The sequence below is a fragment of the Lepidochelys kempii genome, chromosome 4 (genome assembly GCF_965140285.1).
Source record: "Lepidochelys kempii isolate rLepKem1 chromosome 4, rLepKem1.hap1, whole genome shotgun sequence".
In the NCBI taxonomy this organism is placed as follows: domain Eukaryota; kingdom Metazoa; phylum Chordata; order Testudines; family Cheloniidae; genus Lepidochelys; species Lepidochelys kempii.
In genome coordinates, this window is record NC_136383.1 from 106,390,564 (window position 1) to 106,414,111 (window position 23,548).

A 23,548-nucleotide genomic window follows, 5' to 3' on the forward strand; every position below is an offset into this window, starting at 1 on the left:
ATGACACTATTTCTCTGTGTTTGAGTGAATCCATCCCATGTGATTAAGAGGGTCAGCTCAGGAGCCATTTTCACTTGATTTCTCTAAGATGGAGGCTACAATTCAGTTCATCGCAGTGGCCCAGGAAAATGAGGTATACACATTTCTCAGAACTGCCCCCCAACCCAGTTGGTTCTGTAAAATCTCTGAGGTGCTACCTACAATGGTATCTTTAATTCACCAGAGCTAACTGGTTCCAGTCAGAGAGGTACATGTCAGAAGGTAGGATGATGATCCACACATGGAGGATGCTGATGCTGCTGTGTGTAGAAAGGAGGGTTCTTTGTCAAGTCCTAAAATTGATGAGGATGTCGAAGCAATGGCCATGAGAAAGAATGATGGGGAGAAGTAGCAAGCAGGCAGTTGTACTGAAGTAAATGGTGAACAAAATCATTATAGTCAGGAGGAAGAACAAGCTGATATCTAATGACCAGGAATAGGCTACCCAAACTTAAATCCTCTTTGCCTTTGTGCCCCCCCCCCTTCTCTCTCTCCCTATGTCTACCAATGTGAAGTGCTGAAAATGACAACTCAGAGGCCATAGGAAGTGTTAGGAAGAGTGGTGTTTGTTCTGACTGTTGTCCATCTGTTCTGCGCTGAGGTGTGAGGGGATCATCACTAACACTGAATTGTTTGGTTGGTGAAGACCTGAAGCAGCTGTGATGTGTGGGCTTTTTTTTTTTTTTCCTAATATCGTGATGTCGCATATGCATTAGTCAGGATAGGTAGGCAATTCACGTAGGCATCTCTGCTTTTGGCATCCTTTTCAATAAAGGAACTGTCTGATGAAATGACATCTGAACTTTTGATACCCATCTATAATGTTTAGAAAGCTTGAGCAGCAGCTGCAGGGTGACCAGCTACTTTTCCCAGAAAGAGGACAGGGACGGGAACTGTCTGCATGGCATAGTTGACTGTGGAGAAGAATATAGCGTATGGCACAAAATACATTCATACTCATACCAATGCTCTCTTGCTTAATGTGAAGGCAGATCAGATGCTGACCTATTGTCCTTCTTGTGTAGAAAAAGAGGGATCCTTTTAGGAGCTGATGGCAGTTGCAGGCCTCTAGTGACAGATGCCAAACTGCACTTTTTTTCTACACTCAGACTGTTCCAGATTAAAACAGTGCAAGCAGCAGTTTGGCATGACTTGGCCTGCAATGAAGGTAGAACAGTGTTCTCCTCACTTTAGACAAGTGGGTCCAAACCTCCCCAACTGTTTACCTTTAAATAAGGGCTTTGGAGCTGTGCTCCGGCTCTGCTCCAGCTCCAGGCAAAAACCTGCAGCTCCACTGCTCCGGAGCTGCTCCACGCTCCAGCTCCAGGCTCTGTTCCAAAGCCCTGCTTTAAATCAATCAAAAAGCAAAAAAATTGATCTGATTGGTTAACAGTTAATATTTAACCATCATTTGTATCCAGATCTGTTGATGCTAAACAGTAGAAATATTCTGATTCATCACAGAACTGTTTCAGCTGGTAAAAAACAAGAATATTTTCTTCTCAGATATTGATGTGATGGAACAAAATGTGCTTTTTTAGTGTTGTACTGGGAAGTTAAAAAAGATGGATGAAAGGAATGCTAATTCCTGTTTTCTTTGGCATCATGCAGGGTTAATTTTTTTTTTGAAGCGGCTATTTATTGATAGAATTTGTGCTCAAAGATATCATCATGTTTCACCAAAGGTTCAGCTTCTTATGTCATGAGTGTCACAGCTATAGTCCTATCTGCTGTACTTGGATATGAAAGATGCCGTGGGACTTTTGTAAGAGTAGAGGTTTGTCCTGGTGTAGTGGGGCAAAATTTCCCTCTAGTCTCCTCAACATGTCTTGTTGACGTTCAGAGTTATGCACCAGTTGGTTGCCATACTCAACTCCAGTGGTGTGCTATGTTATATACATTTGAAGTGTTTTGGGCTCCTTCAGGATGAAGGACACTAAATATATGTAAAATATAGTATTCACCAAGAAATATAAAATATGCTCCAAAGAATGATATCTCAACTTTTTCACTGAACCAGTGTGTCCCCTGTCCTGATAAATACTATAGACAAGGGCTTTGTGTGTGACTATTTCTGGAAAGATTTCCTTGTGGCGATTCCCCCACAGTGTCTTGTTGGGAGGGCAGGGTTTGTTGAGCTATGGTAAAGCTCTTGCCCGAAAGCACAGCAGACTGGCTGCAACCCTGCACCAGCTTTGGCCTTGTCAGCTCTTCTCTAACTCCCTGGTTCCCTGGCAGTGGCTGCCCTGTTGTGGTGAACAATTTAGATCAGAGATGATGTGGGAGTACAGGTGGTCTGCTATGTTTGCAGATGCAGCCTCTATCACAGCAAGGCCACCCTGCTCCTTCCTAGGATGGATGGATGGATTACCTTTTCTATATAAATTCTGCGGAGCCAAAGAGGGATTGATAGGAATCGTAAGCACAGGTGCTGGCCCACATGGAGCTGCTTCATCTGGTCAGGTGGTGAAGACAATGGTATGGAGGCAACTGAGCACCCCCTCTCTGTATGGAGGGATATCTACAAAAGAAGAGGCTTCCATGTGCAGCTCAAGGGCACTGTCTGACCTATTGACTCAAATAAATGGCTGATGCTTAATACATATGAAATGGGGACCACTTAGGTACTTTGATATATTCTGGAGGCTGACAACTTTCCAAAATTGATATTAACTATTCAACAGAGAAAGAGAAAGAAAGAAAATTGAAAATTGTTGCTTTTTTCCAGGAAATGTTTTCCTACCTTTCAAGTCAGCTGAGGAAGCTAGCAGAAGTCTACAATGAGAGGCTGTTGAACACACTACACAATCCTATTTCCTTAGGTAATTTCCGTTCAGGTTTGAACTAAGCCAGCACTTCTGAAATCTTCTGTATTTTTAATACGCTTGCATACACAAGATGAGCTTGCATATGGTTCACCCTTCCATTCCATTAATCTTATGCCAATACGAGCCCATGGAAATCAATGGAATTACATCAGCCTAAAAGTGGAGTAGTGTAGTTAGTGACTCAGGCCCTGTATTTATATACCTAACTGCTTGTGATCAAAATATGCTTAGTTTGATCATGAGAGTAAAAAGACTGACATGTTAGCATTTAGTACTACAATTTATTTATTTCTATACTGTTTAATAGTTATTTCAACCACAACTGCTTGGCGCCGAATTTCAGTAAAACAGACTACTAGTGAGTCCCTTTATTTACTTGGGATTTTCATTGTAAGCAATAACTCTGTTGAACCTGGAAAACTGGAATGTCTCTCTCCACACAGTATCTCAACTGTATAAACAGTCTAATAAGATAATGAAAGGATATATTTAGTGGAAAACTGAAAAGACTTAAAAATAATAGTAAGAATGTTCATCTTAGTTATATTCTAAGCCAAATACTTAACCAGGTTACCATTGTTAGATAAAACTTATCAATGGTTCTTTTCTGATGAAAGAGGAGCTTTATTACACTTATTATAACACAGCTATTTATGTCTTCAGCTATGTCACTAGAGAACCTAGATAAACACAGTGACATGGCTGTCACTCAGCTTGGATCTATGCTTTTCACAAGACAAGTTTCAGGAGCAAGGTGAGCATCTGAGATATTTTAAACATTTTTCATATTCAGTGAAGTTTGCTGTGCTGTGATGGTTCTTAGGACTTTACAAACTAACTGAGGTATAATGTGTACACATGTATCTCTCGCACAAATTTGAAGCTGGTTGTAAAGAGTCAGAGTGATGCATTCTTCATTCTGCTGCTGTCGCCCTTCACTGTCTGTTACTTAAGCTTTCCCCAAAGTGTCCTCATGCTTCCTCCCATGCTGCTCCATATGTACACAAGGAGCTTCCTGTAAAAATATGCTAAACCACTAACTACATAATGTCTGGCAAACCTCTCCTTAACTTGCCACTGTCAGGATGCCTGCGAAACACTGAATGCTGGTTAGACAATTGGTGTGCTACGATATGACCACTGATTACCATGTTACATTGTACTATCCCTGTCTGTTTGCTTTAGCACCTGGTGCCACTAATCTTAAGATTGTCCTTGTCCCAAATTATTCATAGTCTTTTTGTTATGTGTGGCAGTAGTGCCTAGCACAATGTAGTCCTGATCCCTAATTGGGGCCTTCTAGGTGTGATACCACAATACAAATTGGTGATAATGCATCTTTCACTAGTGGTGGAAGCTGTTACTGTACTTGACAAAAAACTGAGGGTTGTAATTTTAGAGGAATATTTAACTTGGCTTCAGCTGTATTTTAAAAAATCATCTTTGTGCCGAAGACCTGGGAAACACATTGCTAATCTCTGTTGTTAGTTGCTTTTTGGAGTGTGAAAGAAAATCCTACTTTCCAGAATTAACTTCAGCCACTGTAGGTGGAAAAATTTTACTGCTAGACAGTACATGGCAAGGGAAATGCAGACCAAATAATTTTTAATGATTTCAATTTAAACCTTTTAGAAGAAGAGGATGATCTAAAACTTGTTTTGGCAGAATTCTTTAATCTGAATATTGCTGCTGTCAACCAGCTGCTGCTACATAGTTAATGTCACTTTCTCTGGCAGAGCTGAGTATTTTCACATCAGAAGACATGCTTCATTAGCTTGGATTATTCCACTTCTTACACAGATGAACTACAGTAAATCTGTATGTACTGCAGTAAGATGGGTGGGGGGTTTTTTGGTTTGCTTGATGATAACTGTTACTTGTCCTGCTATTATAGTCCTCTTTGTGTAGATTGGTCGCAACAGATACCATCTTCGAAAAGTTCAGGGTTTCATCAAGTTCAAAATTTCCAGTCCTATTTGTACCTACGCTGTTTTTTTTTCATAATTCTTGATTTTAATGTTCTTTAATAATTGGTTCACTTCAGGTACTTTTATACAAACTTGTTTATAATTTACGCGTGTTGTTATGCATAGAAATGCTTGTAAATGATTTCAGAATACTGTGCTTCCTGTAAACAGCCCTGAGCATTTTTAATTGAATTGTGATTGTTTTTTTTCAGGGTGGTTCCCCTTGGGTCTTTGCAAACAGTGAATAACTACACTTTCAAAGGCTTTATGTCACATGCAGATAACTATCCCTGTGCTTACCTCAATGCTGCTTCAGCAATTGGAATGAAAAAGCAAGATGTAGACCTATTCCTAAAAAGACTGGATAAGTGTATGAAGACTTTTAGAAAAGAAAAGAGCAGTGGAAAAGATGTGCCTGAAATGGATAACTGTACCAAACATACAAGTGCGGGAGAGACTGAAGACTAGAACAAGATGTGAATTTTGGAACACACAAAGTTTGGTGTGATGATTTTTTTTTTTTGATTCTGGGAAGTTTGTATCCTATTTACATTGTGGAATATGCAATACAGGGAATGGGAATTTAAATTTTAAAAAAACTTGGGTAAAATTCAGATTTTAAAAATTATTGGGTAATATTCACCGCTGTGCAGACAGCAAACCATGAGGCTTTTGCACCTCTGAAAGCCCACTTAAGTACTCAAATAGGGCTTAAATGGTATGAAGGCTCTAAGATGGGTCTTTGTCTAGAGATGAATGTGCCCCATTATGGTTGGAACTGGACAAATATCTAAAGAAAATTTCAGTGAATATTGATTAATATTTTAAAGTGAATTTGCTTCAGCAGTGTTTTGTATCCCTTCTGATTTTGCTATTGGTGTTCATTTAGCAAACAGTCCTTTTTTCCTCACAAAAATGTCTGTGGAATGAGTGTTCGTACTTGTGAGTATTTGCTCATGAGTGCTTTCACAGCCATCTCCTGCTACATCTCTTTATGGGCATGAGAGGGGAGATAGATATTATTAAATGAAATTTTAAAATAATCTGAGGATGAGATACAATGGGGAGAGATGGTTTTTCCAAGTCCCTTTCCTGATAGTAGTTTGAACAGCTGCAAACAGGAGCCACATGTTTGAAGCCTGGACATGTTCTTAGGTGGGGAACACCATGAAAAGGCACAAACTCCCTGTGGCAAAGGGAAATCTACAACACTTCATACCCAGCCAGTCCTCAGCCCCTGGAAAGTTTTGCAGGATTGAACAGTCCCACAGGAAGCATATGGGGGTAAACAGCAAGGAAAGAAGAGGGCTGCAGTAGGAAAGCAGTGAAATGGGAAGATCTCCCCTACCTCTTGCATTTGATTTGTGCCTTAATAATTGCTCTCCTGAATGGGAGCAATCAGCAGACCTGCAGTAATGGGAGATTGGTTCTCCTATGGGCCCTGAAGAGGGACAGCAGATATTCATGGGGACTCCCAGGAGGTTAGATTTACTCCAGCACTTCGATAATTTTTGAGACCATGCCTCCTAATTGTGAACCATCTCCTGCGGGTGGTGCTGCTGCTACACCAGCTATATTCAGTGGCTGAGTGAACTGGTTAGCCTAGCTAAGGACCCATATCACTGAATTTGCTTTTGTTGGCTTAGGCTTGTAAAGTTTTTCATTTTAAAAAAGAAATTAAAATGGATTCATGCTGTATATGCAGAGTGGCAATTTGGTTAAATTGAAGATATTCCAAATCATTTATTGGCCGAGTGGAGCAAGATCTAACGCTCAACTCAGTGGCATTTCTCTGTGTTTGTCCATAATGTGATATCTTTGGCACGCCACATCAGATCAATTTTAAAAATAATGGAATGTTCTAGGCATCCGTGGGCCCACTTCTATTAGTTCTGGTGGAAATCAGAACACCAGAAGAGCCCAATTCAGAGGAAAAACAGGGCCCCAGACTGTTTGTTGCCACATGCAGAGGAATCTCTGCTGCCCCCTGTACATAACAGAGGCAGCAGCTTAACTTATTGAGTGGGGAGACTGTAGCCTGGACTCTAACAGAAATGAGAGCTTTCCAAGGATTGTATATAGGGAGGGAAGTGGGGCGGGGGGCGGGGGGGAGAGTTGGGACCCAGAGAGGGAGGGGGCCAGGGTGAGGGGATGCAACAGGGACCAGAGGGATGGGGTAGTCATGATGGGTGAAGCAGGGACCCAGAAGCGGGGGAAAGGGAGATGGAGGGGGAAGGATGCAGGAACCCAAAGAGGACTAGGGGTCAATGGTGCTGTGGGAGAAGCAGGATCTGCAAGAGAATGTAAGGGATGGGGAGTGGTGGTGGTGAGGGAAGCAGGGGCCCAGAGTGGAGATGGGGGGAGGAGAAAGTAGGGGTGGGGAGTCAGGAGGGGCAAACCATAAATACTTGGGGGTGAGGAACAAGGACCTGGAGAGTGGGGAATGGTGATGGGGAGTATAACAGGGCATAGCAAGGCCCCCCGTGGTCCTGCCTCTGCACCACTCCAAAAACCACTCCAAGACCTTCTGGCTCAGCAGTCACCAGTGCAGTTTATTTGCATAGTGCCACCCCATCACCTTCTCACCAGGTACAGCTTGGGGGCTCTAGCCTTGAGGACTCCTTAGTCTCTGGACCCAGAAGGGCAGAGCTACCACACTCCTTCCCTGGCTCACACTTCTCTCACTCTCTCTCCCCTTTCCCCCCGCTGTCTGCCTCTGGGCCTGTATATAGACCCAGGCTAATCAGGCAGCTGTTTCTCCTTTGCCAATTGGCCACTGGTTTCCCCCAGCCAACCCCAATTTACCTCCTTTAATTGGAGTTGGAGTGGCAGAGGGCTGGCTCAGCCATTTCTGCTGAGTACCCTGTCACAGGGAGGGAGATATGCAGGGGAGACACACAGACTGGAGCAATGGGGGCACACACTGAGCCCCTAGTATGAGGAAGGGGGTGGAAGAGTTGTAGGGAGACCCTGAAATAGAAGAGGATGCAGTATGACACACAATGAATTTACTGCGGGGAATGAAATGGAGGAATGCAAGTAGCCCCTAGGGGCACATTGTGCTTCGCCTGCTGAAGCTATGAAGAGTGTGACACCCCCATCCCCAGTTTTACACACACACACATTTTGTTTTGTGGTACCATTGTCTTGGCATATTTTTACTTTAACGTAATATCACTGTTTAAATGCTGCATTAATTCTATCAAGTTAGATTTTATTAAACTTACTTGTTCATAAGCATGGTTTGTATGAGCCACTGTAAAATACTTTTATACAAACTAAGGCCCATAAATTGTAGAATTCTGCCAGCCGGAACAGAACTGCCAGACCTCCTATTCTGCCAGTGCCCCAAGCCTTTGTGCCCCATTTGTCCACTTCTTTCATGGGCATCGTCAGGGCTTCTTTCCCCAACACTAATCTCTATGCCTGGAATGCCCTGCAAGGGCCACTATTCTCTCTGCAATCAAATCCATTCTTCTGGCTCACATCGAAGACTCCGCAAATGCCCTCATGAAGCGAGTCAATTTAATATTTTTTAAAAAAACCTTGTACCATCATGATATGCATGTGCCTTAAACTAAATACCTCTGTGATGTTATTGCTGCTACTCTTGTTTCTCCTCACCCCGTTGTTTGTCACTCTCACTTGCTGTGTCGCTGTCATTTGTTATGTCATGTCACATCTTAATTTAGACAGTAAGTTCTGAAGGCCATATGCTGTGGGTAATTTAATAACTTGAAATGAAATTTGATTTAAATAATCCAAAGTCAAATGGAAAAGAATTACCAAACCTTTGTGTTGGTCTCTTACAATGCAGAGCTAGTTCTGTACAAAAGATCTGAGCCAAATTATTACACAGGATGCTTTTAAAGGAAGATTATAACGTCATTGACCACTATCCGCCAGTATGTATGATAAAGTAAGTAATGTACATTCAAGTGATGCTTCAGTTACTGACTTAATCTTTCCATATGTCACTTATAATAACCAATTATGGACAAGGTCCCCTCAAGACGATGGGAAATACTACCCCTTGGAAGTGGGCAGAGTTTCACAGCACTGCTGCTAGAAGGTGGTGATAGAATGGAGGCAGCATTGTTTGGAGGTAGGGCGAGAGGGAAAAGCTGACAATGGCTGCCTTCCATGAAAATTTTGCAGTGAGATTTTATGGCGAAGGGGAAGAACTCAAGAACTTTTGCCGCACTGCACCCAGCCACAAAGTTCACAGGAGGGCATGAGTGAACTGACATTTGACCTGATGATCATGTGGAGATTTTGAGCAACTGCACTTTCAACATAAGTAAGGCCACGGGACCTCCCACAACTCCTCAAAGAAAACCAAATTAAGTGGTTGAGAGGGGGTGGCTTTGTGTGTAGGAGGGGGCCAGTGCTGTTTCTTCTCAGGGTGTGCGAGATGCAATGCTTTAGTTCCATTTTACCATGTAATAACTTGTGCTAATTAGATGTTCCTGAATGTTTGACATGTCTGATTAATTGTGTATTAAGATCTCCTATAATATCTTACTTTAAATGATCAGGGGCAAAAATACATAATAAATGTTTTAATATATTTGTCTTTGCAGCCTTGAATATTTTTGCCTAGCTTTTATGTAAATCTCATTTCAGAGGATCAAGCAAATTCTTCAAGTATTTACCACATATATTGCACTGTTGGTGTGCATCATGTCTGTCGGGGGCCAACTCTACACCCTGAGTTTACTCATGCCTCCAACTGAGTGTTTAAAGGATGGAGGTAGCCCCAACCACCCACTTCCTTCTTACCACCTGTGGAATTTTCAGTGTCTCAGCTTGCTCACTGTGTGATCTATCAGACCTGATTGAGGGAAAGGGGGATAATTATTAGATCAGCCTGAGAGAGAGAAAGGGCAGGCCAGCAGGGCCAGGGTAAAGGAAGATCACTGCATGGAGTGTCTCTGGCAAAAATGATGCTTATTGTATGACACAGTGAATAAACTGCTATGTGGGATTCTAAGAGGGTGGTGATTGATACAACACAAATAAAGTACACAGTAGTGGTTACAAATTGGAGGTGTCAGAGCGATTTGTTCAGGGAGACCGGAGCAGAGGGCAGCTCCCTGTCACAGGACACCATCTCCAAATTTGCTGACAGGATTCCTCAAGATGGCAGAGAGGCGTTTAAATCCTTTAGCTTGAAGGGGCAACTTGCATGTACATCCCTTCAGTTAGACCATGCAGACACAGGAAGTGCCAGAAATTTCAGAGGAGGAAACCATCCATCTTCACCACCATGTCTTCTCACCAGCCCTCATTATCATAAGACAAGAGATTTGACTCCTTAGCTGGGAATGGTGTACAACCTGTGTTGGATCTCCCTCTTACATCCTCTCTATTTAAGTGCCATTTATTTTATTTTCATGGGGTGTGGATTTCTACAAATCATTGGGTCCTAGAAATCATAGAGGTGTGTTACTCAATACAATTCTAGTCCCTCCCCAACCATCTTCCCAGACCCTACTAAGGGCCTGCTCTCATGAGAACATGTTAATCAAATATGCCTTATTGTAAGACGAAAGGAGCTCTCTTTACTTAGCTTAACAAAGTGAAGGTTAATTATTGACTTGATCACAGTCTATAAGTACTTATATTGATAACAGAAATTTGATAATAGAACTCTCTCCAATCTAGCAGACAAAGGTATAACAAGATCCCGTGGTTGGAAGTTGAAGCTAAACAAATTCAGACTGGCTGTAAATTTTTAATAGGGAGGGTAATTTACCAAAGGTCATGGTGAATTCTCTATCACTGGCTATTTTTGAATCAATATTGAATGGGTTTTTTTAAAAAAAAGATATGTTCTAGTTCAAACAGGGGTTACTTTGGAGAAGTTCTATGGGCTCTGTTATACAGGAGATCAAACTAGATGATCACAATGTTCCCTTTTGCTCTTGGAATGTAACATTCTATGAATCAAGAGGTGCAGTCACTTCTAAATCTTGGAGCACTGGAAGAAGTGCCTCAAGAACATAGTACAAGGGCAGGACTGGGGCCATATGGTGGACCTGAGACAACTGAATGCTTTCATTTGCAAGCTCAAGTTCAGGGTGGTGACTCTGGCCTCGATAATTCCAATCTTTGGTCCACTGGACTGGTAAGCAGCTATCTACCTCCAGGATGCTTATTTTTGTACAGCAATTCATCTGGCTCATTGAAAATATCTAATATCCATGTGGGCAATTACCCCTACCAATAGACTGTCCTGCCAATTCATCTATGAAAAGCATTAAGGGTATTCACAAAATGCCTAGCAGTAGTGGCAGCTTACCTGATGAAGAATAAAGATTTACCCATACTTGGATGATTGGCTCATTTGTGGAAAGTTCCTAGAATAGAATCTGCCACTTTTCACCTTCCTAGGATTAAAAGAAAACAGATAAATCAGTGTTAGTGCCTACTCAAAGGATAGCATTTTTAGAGGCAGTTCTGCACTCCCATCATATCAATTGTCTATCTGCCCCCAAAAAGATTATATTAGATCTGGTCAACCACCTGCAAAGTCATACTCCGACATCTGTGAGAATTTGTCTGAGACTTCTAGAGCACATGGCCTCCTATACATAAATAATTCAGTATGTCAGGTTTCACCTTCAGTGAACATAAGGATGGTTAAAGTCTGTATATTAGCCCAAACATCACCTGGATATGCAGGTGCCCCCAGAACTCTTGTCATCATTAAATTGGTGGAAGGCCCCTCTAAAAGTTTGCAAGAGAATACCTGTCTCTCCACTATTTCCATCAAAGACTCTGGTGACAGATGCCTCCATCCTGAAGAAGCCCCTGGACAATCTTCAAACACATGATCTATGGAGTTTTCGAGAAACCTGGGTTCACATACATGTCTTGGAGCTAAGGCGTATTCATCAACTGGGCACAGTTTTCCTTTCAGTTCTGAAAAGCCTGGTAAGTCAGATCATAATGGACATCACTACAGCCTTGTTTTATATAAATAAACAAGTGGGAGCAAGAACCACCCTTCTGTGTCAAGAGATGTGCATCTGTGGAACTACTGTATCAGTCACAAAATTACTTCAATAGCTCTACTACTGCCAGTCCTGCAAAATGTGCTGGTGGATCACCTCAGCAAACAGTTTGCGAACAACCATGAGTGGTCAGTAAAGGATACCTTTATTTGTTCAAAATGTACTCTTCAGATCGGGTCATCCAGCCATAGACATCTTTGGCACCAAAGAGAACAAGAAGTTCCATAAGTTCTGCTCTCGAGGAGGGCAGAATCAGGGATTACTGTCCTGACACATTCCTTATCCTCCGTTCCCCAGGTCTAACATATGCTTACCCTTCGATTCCATTGATCCCAAGTTTCTCAAGAAACTCAGGATTCTGCCAGGATGATCATGGTAGCTTCAGCCTAACCCAGGCAGTTTTGGTTCTTGGATCTGATGAATCTCTCCAACCAAACACCAATACAATTGCCTCTTTAGCCAGATATGATATCTCAAAGAGATGGACAGATCCTCCATTAAGATTCACTTTCCCTGCATCTACTAGCATGGATGCTAGCTGGTTAACATCAGTAGAGGGGATCTGTTCTGATGAAGTACAGAACATTGAGCATTCTCAGTCTACAAGGCTTTCTTACTCTGCCAAGTAGAAGAGTTTCACTATCTGGGCAGAATACCACCAGTTGTCTTTGTTTGAAACTTAGATACCAGGTATAGTGGATTACCTTCTATCCTTAGAACTCTGGACTACCTAATGAACTCCCTGAAGGTCCACCTAGCAGCCATCTCTGCTTTCAACCCTCCCATTCAGGAATATTCTACTCTTTCCATGCTGTGCAGTAGCTAGGTTCCTGAAAGGCCTTGTGCAGGTATATCCCACAGTTAGAGAGCCTCCCCCTCCTTGGAATCTCAATATTGTATTGATGGGTTTAATAGGTCCATCTTTTGAGCCACCAGCTGGGTATTCCTTCATTCAACTATCCATCAAAATATCCTTTATAATAGCAATAACACCTTCCAGAAAGGAAGGGGCAATATAAACTTGCATGGCGTGATCTGTGTACATGGTTTTTCATAAAGATAGAGTAGTCTTGAGACCTCACAGAAAGTTCCTGCCTAAAATAGTCTGATTTTGAACATGTAACACTTCTCCCTGTTTTCTTTCCAAAGCCACATTCCAGCAAAGGAGGTGGGGCTAAAATTATACCCCAGAGATTCTTAGTGCATTTTCTTTCTACCTGAATAAGACTAAGCCATTTAGGGCATTCCCAGATTATTTGTAGTTGATGGGGACAGGATGAAAGGTCATATCAACATGGAGACATTCTAACTGGATTTCTGCAGGCTTTAGGTTGTGCTATGAAATTGCCCGCTTAAGACCCAGTGGTGAGAGTGATGGCCCACTCCACAAGACCTTGAGTAGCTTCTGCATCTTCTTTGAGAAATGGTCCGTATTAGAGATATGTGGGCAGCTTTCTGGGGTTTTGTGCTTATGTTTTTGCAGCATTATTTCATAGTATAAGCATCAAGATCTGATTCCCCTTTTTGGCAGAGCTGTCTTACAATCATTGTTCAATATTTCCCACCTCCTGTTATTTAGTCACTACTTGTGTGTCACCAACCATGGAATATAAATAGCCAAGCACTCAAAGAAGCAACAACAGTTACTTACTTTACTAACTGTGGTTCTAAAAGATGTATTGTCCTTATATATTCCATGACCTATCCTCCTTTTTTGTTACCAGGAGTCTGACAACACCTGTATTCTGTACTGGCGAAGGAACAAAGGAGCAGTTGGGTTAGCCCCAGCTTTTATGCCCTCAGTCAAAGGCATGAGAACACCAAGTGCAGGCATGGCCACCTACCCCAACAAACACAGCTGGCAAAAAAAATCCGAACTCAAGTGCATAGGGGACATGTGGACCAACAATGGAATATATATATGGACAACACATATCAAAGAACCAGTGTTACTGTAAGGTAAGTAACTGTTTCTTATTATCTGTGAGATAAACAAAATTGGGAACCATTTGTGCAGTAATCTTATTATCTGTTCATGCTTTGCAATGACTGTATAGGAAACAGAGCAAATAAAGCCTACCAGATGCAGCAAACTCTCTTGAGCCTAAGAAAGCAAAAATGTAATGTTGCAAATGTAAATGCTGGCATTGCAGCTTAATATACATATAAGCCAAGTAATCTATATTGTGTGATCATCATTTTTTTAAGAAAGGCTGGAGCCCAGAGACTAATAAATGTCCTCATCTGCAGTGTATCAGCAGTTCTCAGTCCTGCGCTGATGTACAGATAATAAATCTAACTGAAGAAATATTACATGAATCCACATGTGGATTATAGATGGGTTACAGCCTTTTGCTCATGAAGCTTTAAAGACTCAGTTGCCGTTTTCATTTTTTTGTTTTGGGGGTGTCCAAAATACCTCTTATTTTTAATTCAACATTTTAATAACACTGGCTTGAGGGGTTTTGAAATCCCAAGTAAGACAATTTAAGAAGCTGACAATCATTTTTTTTAAATCCTGTCCATTGCAAACTTGAACTGGTTACAAAGTGACCCTCTTCTGGTATTAAACAGAGGACCTATGGTGAGAAACCAATATTTGAATAATTGTGCTGTGTGTATTCAGAAACTGTTGCTTTTCATTTATTTATAAAACTACCTTTGTAAATAATGTGAGCATACTAGAGTGCATTGTAATCATTCTATTTAAAAATATTGGTTTAAAAAACACTATCTCTAGCCATCTGTCACAGAGTGTCTCTGTCACTGCCCAGTGAATTACAGCTGGACTCCCATACCTACTCCAAAAGGCATGACAACAACAGGAGCCTTTGCCTTGGGAGAATCCAGTTGGAAAAGACCCTGACTGTTCAAGGGCCCAGATCCCAAAGTCTCTGAACTAAGGTAAAAGCCCTGAAGCCCTTGCAGGCACTGAAAGGCTTCTCTGTGATCAGACTTTCTTTTCTTATACTCAAAAGGGGTGGACTGGGAGGTGTAACCTGGGTGGTGGGGGCTGAGCCACAAAAGAAGAGACAGGCCCCCCATAAGACTGAACTATAACTAAAAAGGGGGGATGTCAGGGTGGGAGACAACCTGCTGCACCCCTGCCTGACCCCTAGTGGCACTGGTGGTGAGCATTCCCCTTTACAAGGCCTAGTGATGAGACATAATATTTGACTTAGATTTTGGATTCAAATCCCACCCGTGTCAGTAGTGGAAAAATTATAATCTGGCTATTTTTTGGCCTTCTATGTGTGAAGCGAATATAGTGGCTCTCAGTGGACAGATGTGTGCACCACAGTTGACACTGATGGGAAAGCAAAGGAGCCAAGAGCCAAAACACTTACTCACCCTCCCACACTTAATGGTGGTTTGAATAAATCAAATTGTTGGAGCACTGTCGGGAAAGTTTGCTCTCTTGCTGCTGACTTTGTTCTCCAAGTACTGTCCCTCAGTTTTTGTGAATTAAAGGATTGTGAAAAAAAATGTTTTAGCAGAAATATGAGAATAAAGGCATGGTACCTCCTAGCAGTAGATTTAGGAAGGTCTCCTGATAGGTTATGAGGTGATGGCTAGTTTAGTGTGAAAAAGCTTCCACTGTAGTTACCCGATTGTACCCAATCTGTGGCTAAAAAGCAAATGGCACCTTCCATTGCTGTCAGCTGTTTAAATGTAGACTGTACCCTTTTTTTCAGTCCACTCTTCTACAAGTTGACCTGTGAAGTTGTTCTTGCTATGTATAAACTGTCAAAAATGCTTAGGGTCTCATTTTCTGCCCATACTGCTGTAAATCAGAATAACTGGACTGAAGTCACATGCGTTACATCACTATAACACCCCAAGTTGAATTTGTCACTTCAGAACTGCTGGCTTCCATTTGATGCAGGGGAAAAGTCGTCTGACAGCAGAGTGAGAGAGCTCAGTATCTGAGCATTTTGGTTTGATAATGGGCTAACAAACAAATGATGATGTTTAGTACTAGATTGTGAATACTTGGTGAGAGTTACTCTGGGGGCACAATGGGACCTCAGTCGTTGTTGGCTTTTAGGTACTACCATAATAAACACTACCAACAATAAACACAATTATTGTTAATAATAGTCCCATGAGTAAGCCTTCTGGAGTCAATGGAACCACTAGTGGGAGTAAGAGGGCTCACCAGTGTGAGCAAAGGGCTCTCAGTTTGGCCCTTGATATGCTCAAAAAGAGGAATGTAGATAGACAAGAAAGGATTTCCCATCCTATCAGATTTAAATAGAAGTATTTTTATAAGCTTTCTTACAATATAGTGTAATAACCCTTGTTTAAATACAAAACTCTCCAACAATCTCTCACAGTCCATCTCCCTCTTCTAGATGCTCCAGCAGTGACGTTACAATGCTTTATCTAGTTTATGGTTTTGCATCGCACTCGTCATTGCAATTTTAGAAAGTACCAGAGAAATGGACTAGTGAGCAACAGACAAGCAAGATGATAAAAGGTATGTTTTTATATGTATATATCTAGAGAGAGAGAGAGAGAGAGTGTATGTTTATAAAATATAAATTGCACTGGAATTGACATGCTTCTTGTGGCATTGTAGAAGCAGAGAATCTTCTGGCAGGATTTGAATAAATAGCTATAATAACACCATACCACATCATGATAAATATTTATCTTTTTTAGAGCCAGTAAATACTGCCTAATACATATTTGTTTATTTTACCAGAATGAGTGTCCACCTGTCAATTTTAGGAAATGCTACAACTTTATTTCCAATAATGTTGTATTTTTCTTTGACTTTTTTTTATTGTTCTTTGTGTTTTTTTGAGCCAACTTTGCAGTGCTACGGTACAGGAAAAAAAAAATGCTTACCAGTATATTACCATCCCCATGGATGCAGAACTTAATAGGCATGAAATTGACTGATGCACTTAAAGGGAGCAGGTCCATGTGCATATGGTGCCAGCAGTTTTTAGGGTTTATAATCAGTAAATGGATTTTAATACAGAAATGGTTTTTAATAATGATATAATTGATACTATTATAACTCCAGCTTGTATTCTACACAGTGAAAACTGCAATATTCACTTTTTTTGTTTTATTTTAGAAAAATTCATCTGAATGTCAAATCTATGAGCTATATCAATGCAGCACCTTATTTTTCAGGAAAAGACAGCACCAGTCTACAATGTTAATTTTTTATACCTTGATTACCACCACCAATGCCTCTCATCTCTGAGACAGTGGCTTGGGATTCTGAGCCTATTATGTTGCTTGGAATCTTAGGTCTGATTCTAGTCCTCCTGAAGTCAATGTGAGTCTTTCCACTTACTTCAGCTGGACTCGGATAAAGCTGTCTGTGATTTTCATCCATTCCTTAAGGTGAAGATCTACTCTGAAAACCATGAGCTGTCATGATGACTGTAGGTCAGTGACTTCTAGGTCAGACTTTATTTAAGTTTACAAGCAAAGAATTGTTGTTTTCCGTCAACAGGACAAACTGTTCTTTATTGCTCAAGCTTCATCATCAGTAATAAAGATTTAGGAAGCAAAAGTTCCGACCTGTTTGACATTAATGCTTTCAGTAGAATTATACAGGTGTAACTGAGGGCAGAATTGGGCAGTTGGAACTTAGTTTACATTCTGTTGATGTGTGAGCCAGAAAAGAGTTCAGCTCTTTCCTGTAGATGTGATCGTTCTGCAGTGCTACCAGGAATAAAAGATAATTAAAATGTATTTTTCTCATGGAAGCAAGTAGATGTGACTCAGAATGCACTCAGGGAACAGTTCTGCTGAGTTAAAAGATGCCATTTTTATTTGGTCACCATAACTGCACTGTTATGCAAGAACAAAGTGGCATAGACTTAACCCTGCACTCATTAGGCCTGATTCATATCTGCCCTGCAGCTTGTATAGTCATTTACACCATTGCAATAGTCAACTGTTCTGATCTGATACCATTTAATATATATGCTGCACTGACTCTGCACAACGGGCAAAGGAGTGGGGAATTAGACCCACCGTTTACATTTTAGTCCAAAGGACATAGAAGTCAAACATCCTTCTCCCCGTCCACCATGCTCTGCCATTAACATCAGTTAGTTTTTGTAAAACACATTGCATTCCTTTCCCCAGGAAGCTGAGCACATTATCTGCACAACACTCCAATATATTGCTAGAAACATTCCACTGTTAAGTTTTTAGAGAGTTCTTTTCATAGCTAGCAACCTTGATGTGACCACAGCACCTGTTTTTACCTGATAAGATCATTAATTTTTTTCCTCTCCAGCATTTGTGTTGAGCATAAGCAACTCTTTGTTTATACGTGACAATTATTGCCCGGATATCAGCTTGCTGGAACGCTGACCCATATTTCCTGATTTAATAAAAACAAACAAACAAACCATTAAATGACCAATTAGAAGAGAGCACTTCAACAAAAGTGGAATGAACTGTATTATTATGAGAGCGCAGGTTTCTCATTAGCTGAAATAGAGCTAAGACCACTCCTGGAATCAGTCATCATGCAGCTTTTCAGCCGTCACTCTGCTGCAGCAGCGGCCGTCTCTTAGTCAAAATGACAGCATAGCACTGATCTATATAGTTCTCTCAGCAAGAGCGAGAACAGTTGCATATTCACAATAAATGTGTTTCTGGAATAAACACATTGGGAAGTACAGCTTATTTTTTTAAGAGAAATTTTCTTATCCTCCCTCTCTCCTTTTTTTTAAATTTAGTAGGTTGCTGTCATGTACAACATTTTAGTTTTGTAACTATTCTAGGCAGAGCTTTATAACTGTAGTCTATGGAACTTATGATTTTGTTTTTCTGCATACTGCAGCTTTACATTTCTAAAAGTCTGCTGGTGGCAGCTGTCATTTTGTGTTCAGTTCAGATGTGGACTAACAGAAGAGAGACGTGCTCTGCTCTCTCATGAGCCAGCTGCACCAGTGTTTAGCAATCCTGGGAGCCCTAAGATAGCAAGGCTCCTAAGACTGCAGCTTTTATCAGCGCTGTGTTGAATAGACTTGCTCTGGGTGGGTTTCAGTGACACATTGCTGAAAATGGCATGGAGTGGGAGAGCCATTATACAAGGGCTCCCAGAATCGATATCACTGATTCAGTTATCAAGAGTGGAATTTTCTGTCAAAAACCCTAGTGTAGACAACATTCTGGAGTCTTTACGTTTGCTTTTTCTGGTTTTGCCCTCATCTATATGAAGAGTGGTTTGGACTTAAAGTACGTAGTTGTGTATCAGATTCTTTAGTGTCAAGGGCCCAGATCCACAAAGGACTTAGGTTCCTAACTTCTGTTGATTTGTCTGGATCAACGGCCATATACGTACTGTGACAGGGTCGGGCCAGATGGCTACAGGAGAGTGCTAGAAAGCAGATATATTAGCCCCAGGTTAAGTAGGTCCCTTTTCCCTGGGTAGGGTAACAGGGAAGGTTCCAGAACAATCAGGAACTTTCTGGAAACAATTAAGGCAGACAGTCTGATTAGAACACCTGCAGCCAATCAAGAAGCTACCAGAATCAGTTAAGACAGGCAGGCTAATCAGGGCACCTGGGTTTAAAAAGTGATCATGAGCTAATTCAGTTCAAACTGAATGGAAGGATTAACAAAAATAAATCTGCAACTAGGGTTTTTGATTTCAAAAGGGCTGACTTTCAAAAATTAAGGAAATTAGTTAGGGAAGTGGATTGGACTGAAGAATTTATGGGTTTAAAGGTAGAGGAGGCCTGGGATTATTTTAAATTAAAGCTGCAGAAGCTATCGGAAGCCTGCATCCCAAGAAAGGGGAAAAAATTCATAGGCAGGAGTTGTAGACCAAGCTGGATGAGCAAGCATCTTAGAGAGGTAATTAAGAAAAAGCAGAAAGCATATAGGGCGTGGAAGAAGGGAGGGATCAGTAAGGAAAGCTACCTTATTGAGGTCAGAATATGTAAGGATAAAGTGAGACAGGCTAAAAGTCAAGTAGAGTTGGACCTTGCAAAGGGAATTAAAACCAATAGTAAAAGGTTCTATAGTCATATAAATAGGAAGAAAACAAAGAAAGAAGAAGTGGGACCGCTAAAAACTGAGGATGGAGTGGAGGTCAAGGATAATCTAGGCATGGCCCAATATCTAAACAAATACTTTGCCTCAGTCTTTAATAAGACTAAAGAGGATCTTAGGGATAATGGTAGCATGATAAATGGGAATGAGGATATGGAGGTAGACATCACCATATCTGAGGTAGAAGCGAAACTCAAGCAGCTTAATGGGACTAAATCGGGGGGCCCAGATAATCTTCATCCAAGAATATTAAAAGAATTGGCACAAGAAATTGCAAGCCCATTAGCAAGAATTTTTAATGAATCTGTAAACTCAGGGGTTGTACCGTATGATTGGAGAATTGCTAACATAGTTCCTATTTTTAAGAAAGGGAAAAAAAGTGATCCAAGTAATTATAGGCCTGTTAGTTTGACATCTGTAGTATGCAAGGTCTTGGAAAAAATTTTGAAGGAGAAGGTAGTTAAGGACATTGAAGTCAATGGTAAATGGGACAAAATACAACATGGTTTTACAAAAGGTAGATCGTGCCAAACCAACCTGATCTCCTTCTTTGAGAGAGTAACAGATTTTTTAGATAAAGGAAACGCAGTGGATCTAATTTACTTAGATTTTAGTAAGGCGTTTGATACTGTGCCACATGGGGAATTATTAGTTAAATTGGATAAGATGGGCATCAATAGGAAAATTGAAAGGTGGATAGGGAATTGGTTAAAGGGGAGACTACAACGGGTCCTACTGAAAGGTGAACTGTCAAGTTGGAGGGAGGTTACCAGTGGAGTTCCTCAAGGATCAGTTTTGGGACCAATCTTATTTAATCTTTTTATTACTGACCTGGGCACAAAAAGTGGGAGTGTGCTAATAAAGTTTGCAGATGATACAAAGCTGGGAGGTATTGCTAATTTAGAGAAGGACAGGGATACCCTACAGGAGGATCTGGATGATCTTGTAAACTGGAGTAATAGGAATAGGATGAAATTTAATAGTGAGAAGTGTAAGGTCATGCATTTAGGGATTAATAACAAGAATTTTAGTTATAAGCTAGGGACGCATCAACTAGAAGTAACGGAGGAGGAAAAGGACCTTGGAGTATTGGTTGATCATAGGATGACTATGAGCTGCCAATGTGATATGGCTGTGAAAAAAGCTAATGTCGTCTTGGGATGCATCAGGAGAGGTATTTCCAGTAGGGATAAGGAGGTTTTAGTACCGTTATATAAGGCACTGGTGAGACCTCACCTGGAATACTGTGTGCAGTTCTGGTCTCCCATGTTTAAGAAGGATGAATTTAAACTGGAACAGGTACAGAGAAGGGCTACTAGGATGATCCGAGGAGTGGAGAACTTGTCTTATGAAAGGAGACTCAGGGAGCTTGGCTTGTTTAGCCTAACTAAAAGAAGGTTGAGGGGAGATATGATTGCTCTCTATAAATATATCAGAGGGATAAATACCAGAGAGGGAGAGGAATTATTTAAACTCAGTACCAATGTGGACACAAGAACAAATGGATATAAACTGGCCACTAGGAAATTTAGATTAGAAATTAGACGAAGGTTTCTAACCATCAGAGGAGTGAAGTTTTGGAATAGCCTTCCGAGGGAAGTAGTGGGGGCAAAAGATCTATCTTGCTTTAAGATTAAACTCGATAAGTTTATGGAGGAGATGGTATGATGGGATAACATGGTTTTGGTAATTAAATATTCATGGTAAATAGGCCCAATGGCCTGTGATGGGTTTTTAGATGGGGTAAGATCCAAGTTACCCGGGAAAGAATTTTCTGTAGTATCTGGCTGATGAATCTTGCCCATATGCTCAGGGTTTAGCTGATCACCATATTTGGGGTCGGGAAGGAATTTTCCTCCAGGACAGATTGGAAGGCCCTGGAGGTTTTTCGCCTTCCTCTGTAGCATGGGGCATGGGTCACTTGCTGGAGGATTCTCTGCTCCTTGAGGTCTTCAAACTACAATTTGAGGACTTCAATAGCACAGATATAGGTGTGAGGTCTTTTTTAGGAGTGGTGGGTGAAATTCTGTGGCCTGCATTGTGCAGGAGGTCAGACTAGATGATCATAATGGTCCCTTCTGGCCTAAATATCTATGAATCTATGAATCTAAAAAGGAGCTCACTTCAGTTTGTGGTGTGCGTGCAAGGAGCTGGGAGCAAGAGGCGCAAGAAGTTGAGAATGAGAAGGCATACTACTGGAAGACTGAGAAGTACAAGCATTATCAGACATCAGGAGGAAGGTCCTGTGGTGAGAATACAGAAGGTGTTGGGAGGAGACCATGGGGAAGTAGCCCAGGGAGTTGTAGCTGTCACGCAGCTGTTACAGGAGCCACTGTAGACAGTTGCAATTGACAGGGACATGGGCTGGAACTCGGCGTAGAGGGCAGGCCCGGGTTCCCCCCATCCCTCCATCCCCCACAACACCCTACTTGATACTGGAGGAGTTGACCTGGACTGTGGGTTCCACCAGAGGGGAAGGTCTCTGGCCTTTTTCCCAATCCACTAGGTGGATCAGCAGAGACTGCGGGGATTGTTCTTCTTCCTTTTCCCCATGCTGGCCAGTGATGAGGCTAACTGAGTGAACGGCAGATTTGAGTCACGAAAGTGGCCAAACTGAGGGCTGCCATGAACCTCTGAGGCGAGCAAATCTGCCAATAAGCGCAGGACCCACCAAGGCAGAGGAGGAACTTTGTCACAGTACCTAGATCAACAGATTGATTATACCATTATATTTTCTGTTTGGTGCAGGTGTGAAGAAACTCAGTATCTCAGGGTGACCGTCAGGCCACTGGTTCAAATTCAGATAAGTTGCTAGTATCAATGAGTGTCTTATTTAGTTTGGCCTTTCAGAAAGGCCTCTGAACTCCCAGTGTTTGATATCAGAAATGGGCAAAACAGACCCCCAAAATGGTTTTCAAAAAAATGCCTGAAACATTCTGCCATTTCATTTCATGTGATCTTGAAGCCCCATAAGTATTTGGTTTTACAAGATTTCAGGAAAATGGACATTTTTTGTGTTGAAGTATGCAAAAAACAGAGAAGCAATTTTTTTTCTTGAAAATGTGCACTTGTAAACATCTAACCTTAGGTGGAAGGAGTCTGTGTCCATTTGTATGGGGAGTGTGTCCCCTCCTGGACAAGCTGCATGTTTGTCTAGTGCAACACAGGCCTCAAACTGTGGTCAGTGGGTCACTGTTAGCCCATGGAACGCTTGCTGGTGGACTGCAGTGAACTGGTTTGGGAACATTATTCCCCTTAGCACTTCTGTGTAGTGCTAAGGATATATTATGACAGGAAACTGAGCCACAAATGACAAGATCCTCAGCTGGTGTAAACTGGCATCACTCCATTGAAGTCAATTTACACCAGCTGAGATTCTGGCTTAGAAAGTGTGTGATGAGCCTGAGGGAACACTGTGGTCTAGTAGGTTAGGCATGAGTCCGGGCATCAGGACACTCGCATGCTATACTGGTGCTGGTATTTACTTGCTGGATGACCTCAGGCAAATGATTTAACTTCTCAGTTTTCCAGTTTCTGCATTTCTAAAATTAGGGTAATTATATTTATCTACTTCATAGAGTGATGTGAGGCAGAACTAAATAAGGTTTGCAATAGGATTATAAGTACAAAGCCAAAGGCAGGGTGTAGCAGAGAT

The 23,548-nt window shown here is 41.4% G+C and overlaps 1 protein-coding gene across 5 annotated transcripts in view; it reads left to right on the top strand.

Moving 5' to 3' along the window:
- The window catches only part of SEPSECS (Sep (O-phosphoserine) tRNA:Sec (selenocysteine) tRNA synthase), a 63,316-nt gene that overhangs the window by 34,538 nt on the left and 5,230 nt on the right, over positions 1-23,548 (top strand). For 2 of the 5 annotated variants that reach the window (XM_073342383.2, XM_073342381.2), the window contains 3 exons: positions 2,768-2,861; positions 3,531-3,621; positions 5,047-6,532. In XM_073342383.2, the coding sequence (XP_073198484.1) occupies positions 2,768-2,861; positions 3,531-3,621; positions 5,047-5,302 (441 nt within the window). In that variant the 3' untranslated portion in view covers positions 5,303-6,532. Of the gene's footprint in view, positions 1-2,767; positions 2,862-3,530; positions 3,622-5,046; positions 6,533-13,577; positions 13,813-14,593; positions 14,758-16,208; positions 16,334-23,548 lie in introns of those variants that run through there. The other 3 variants (XM_073342382.1, XR_012158702.2, XR_012158701.2) reach the window with 3 other exon arrangements.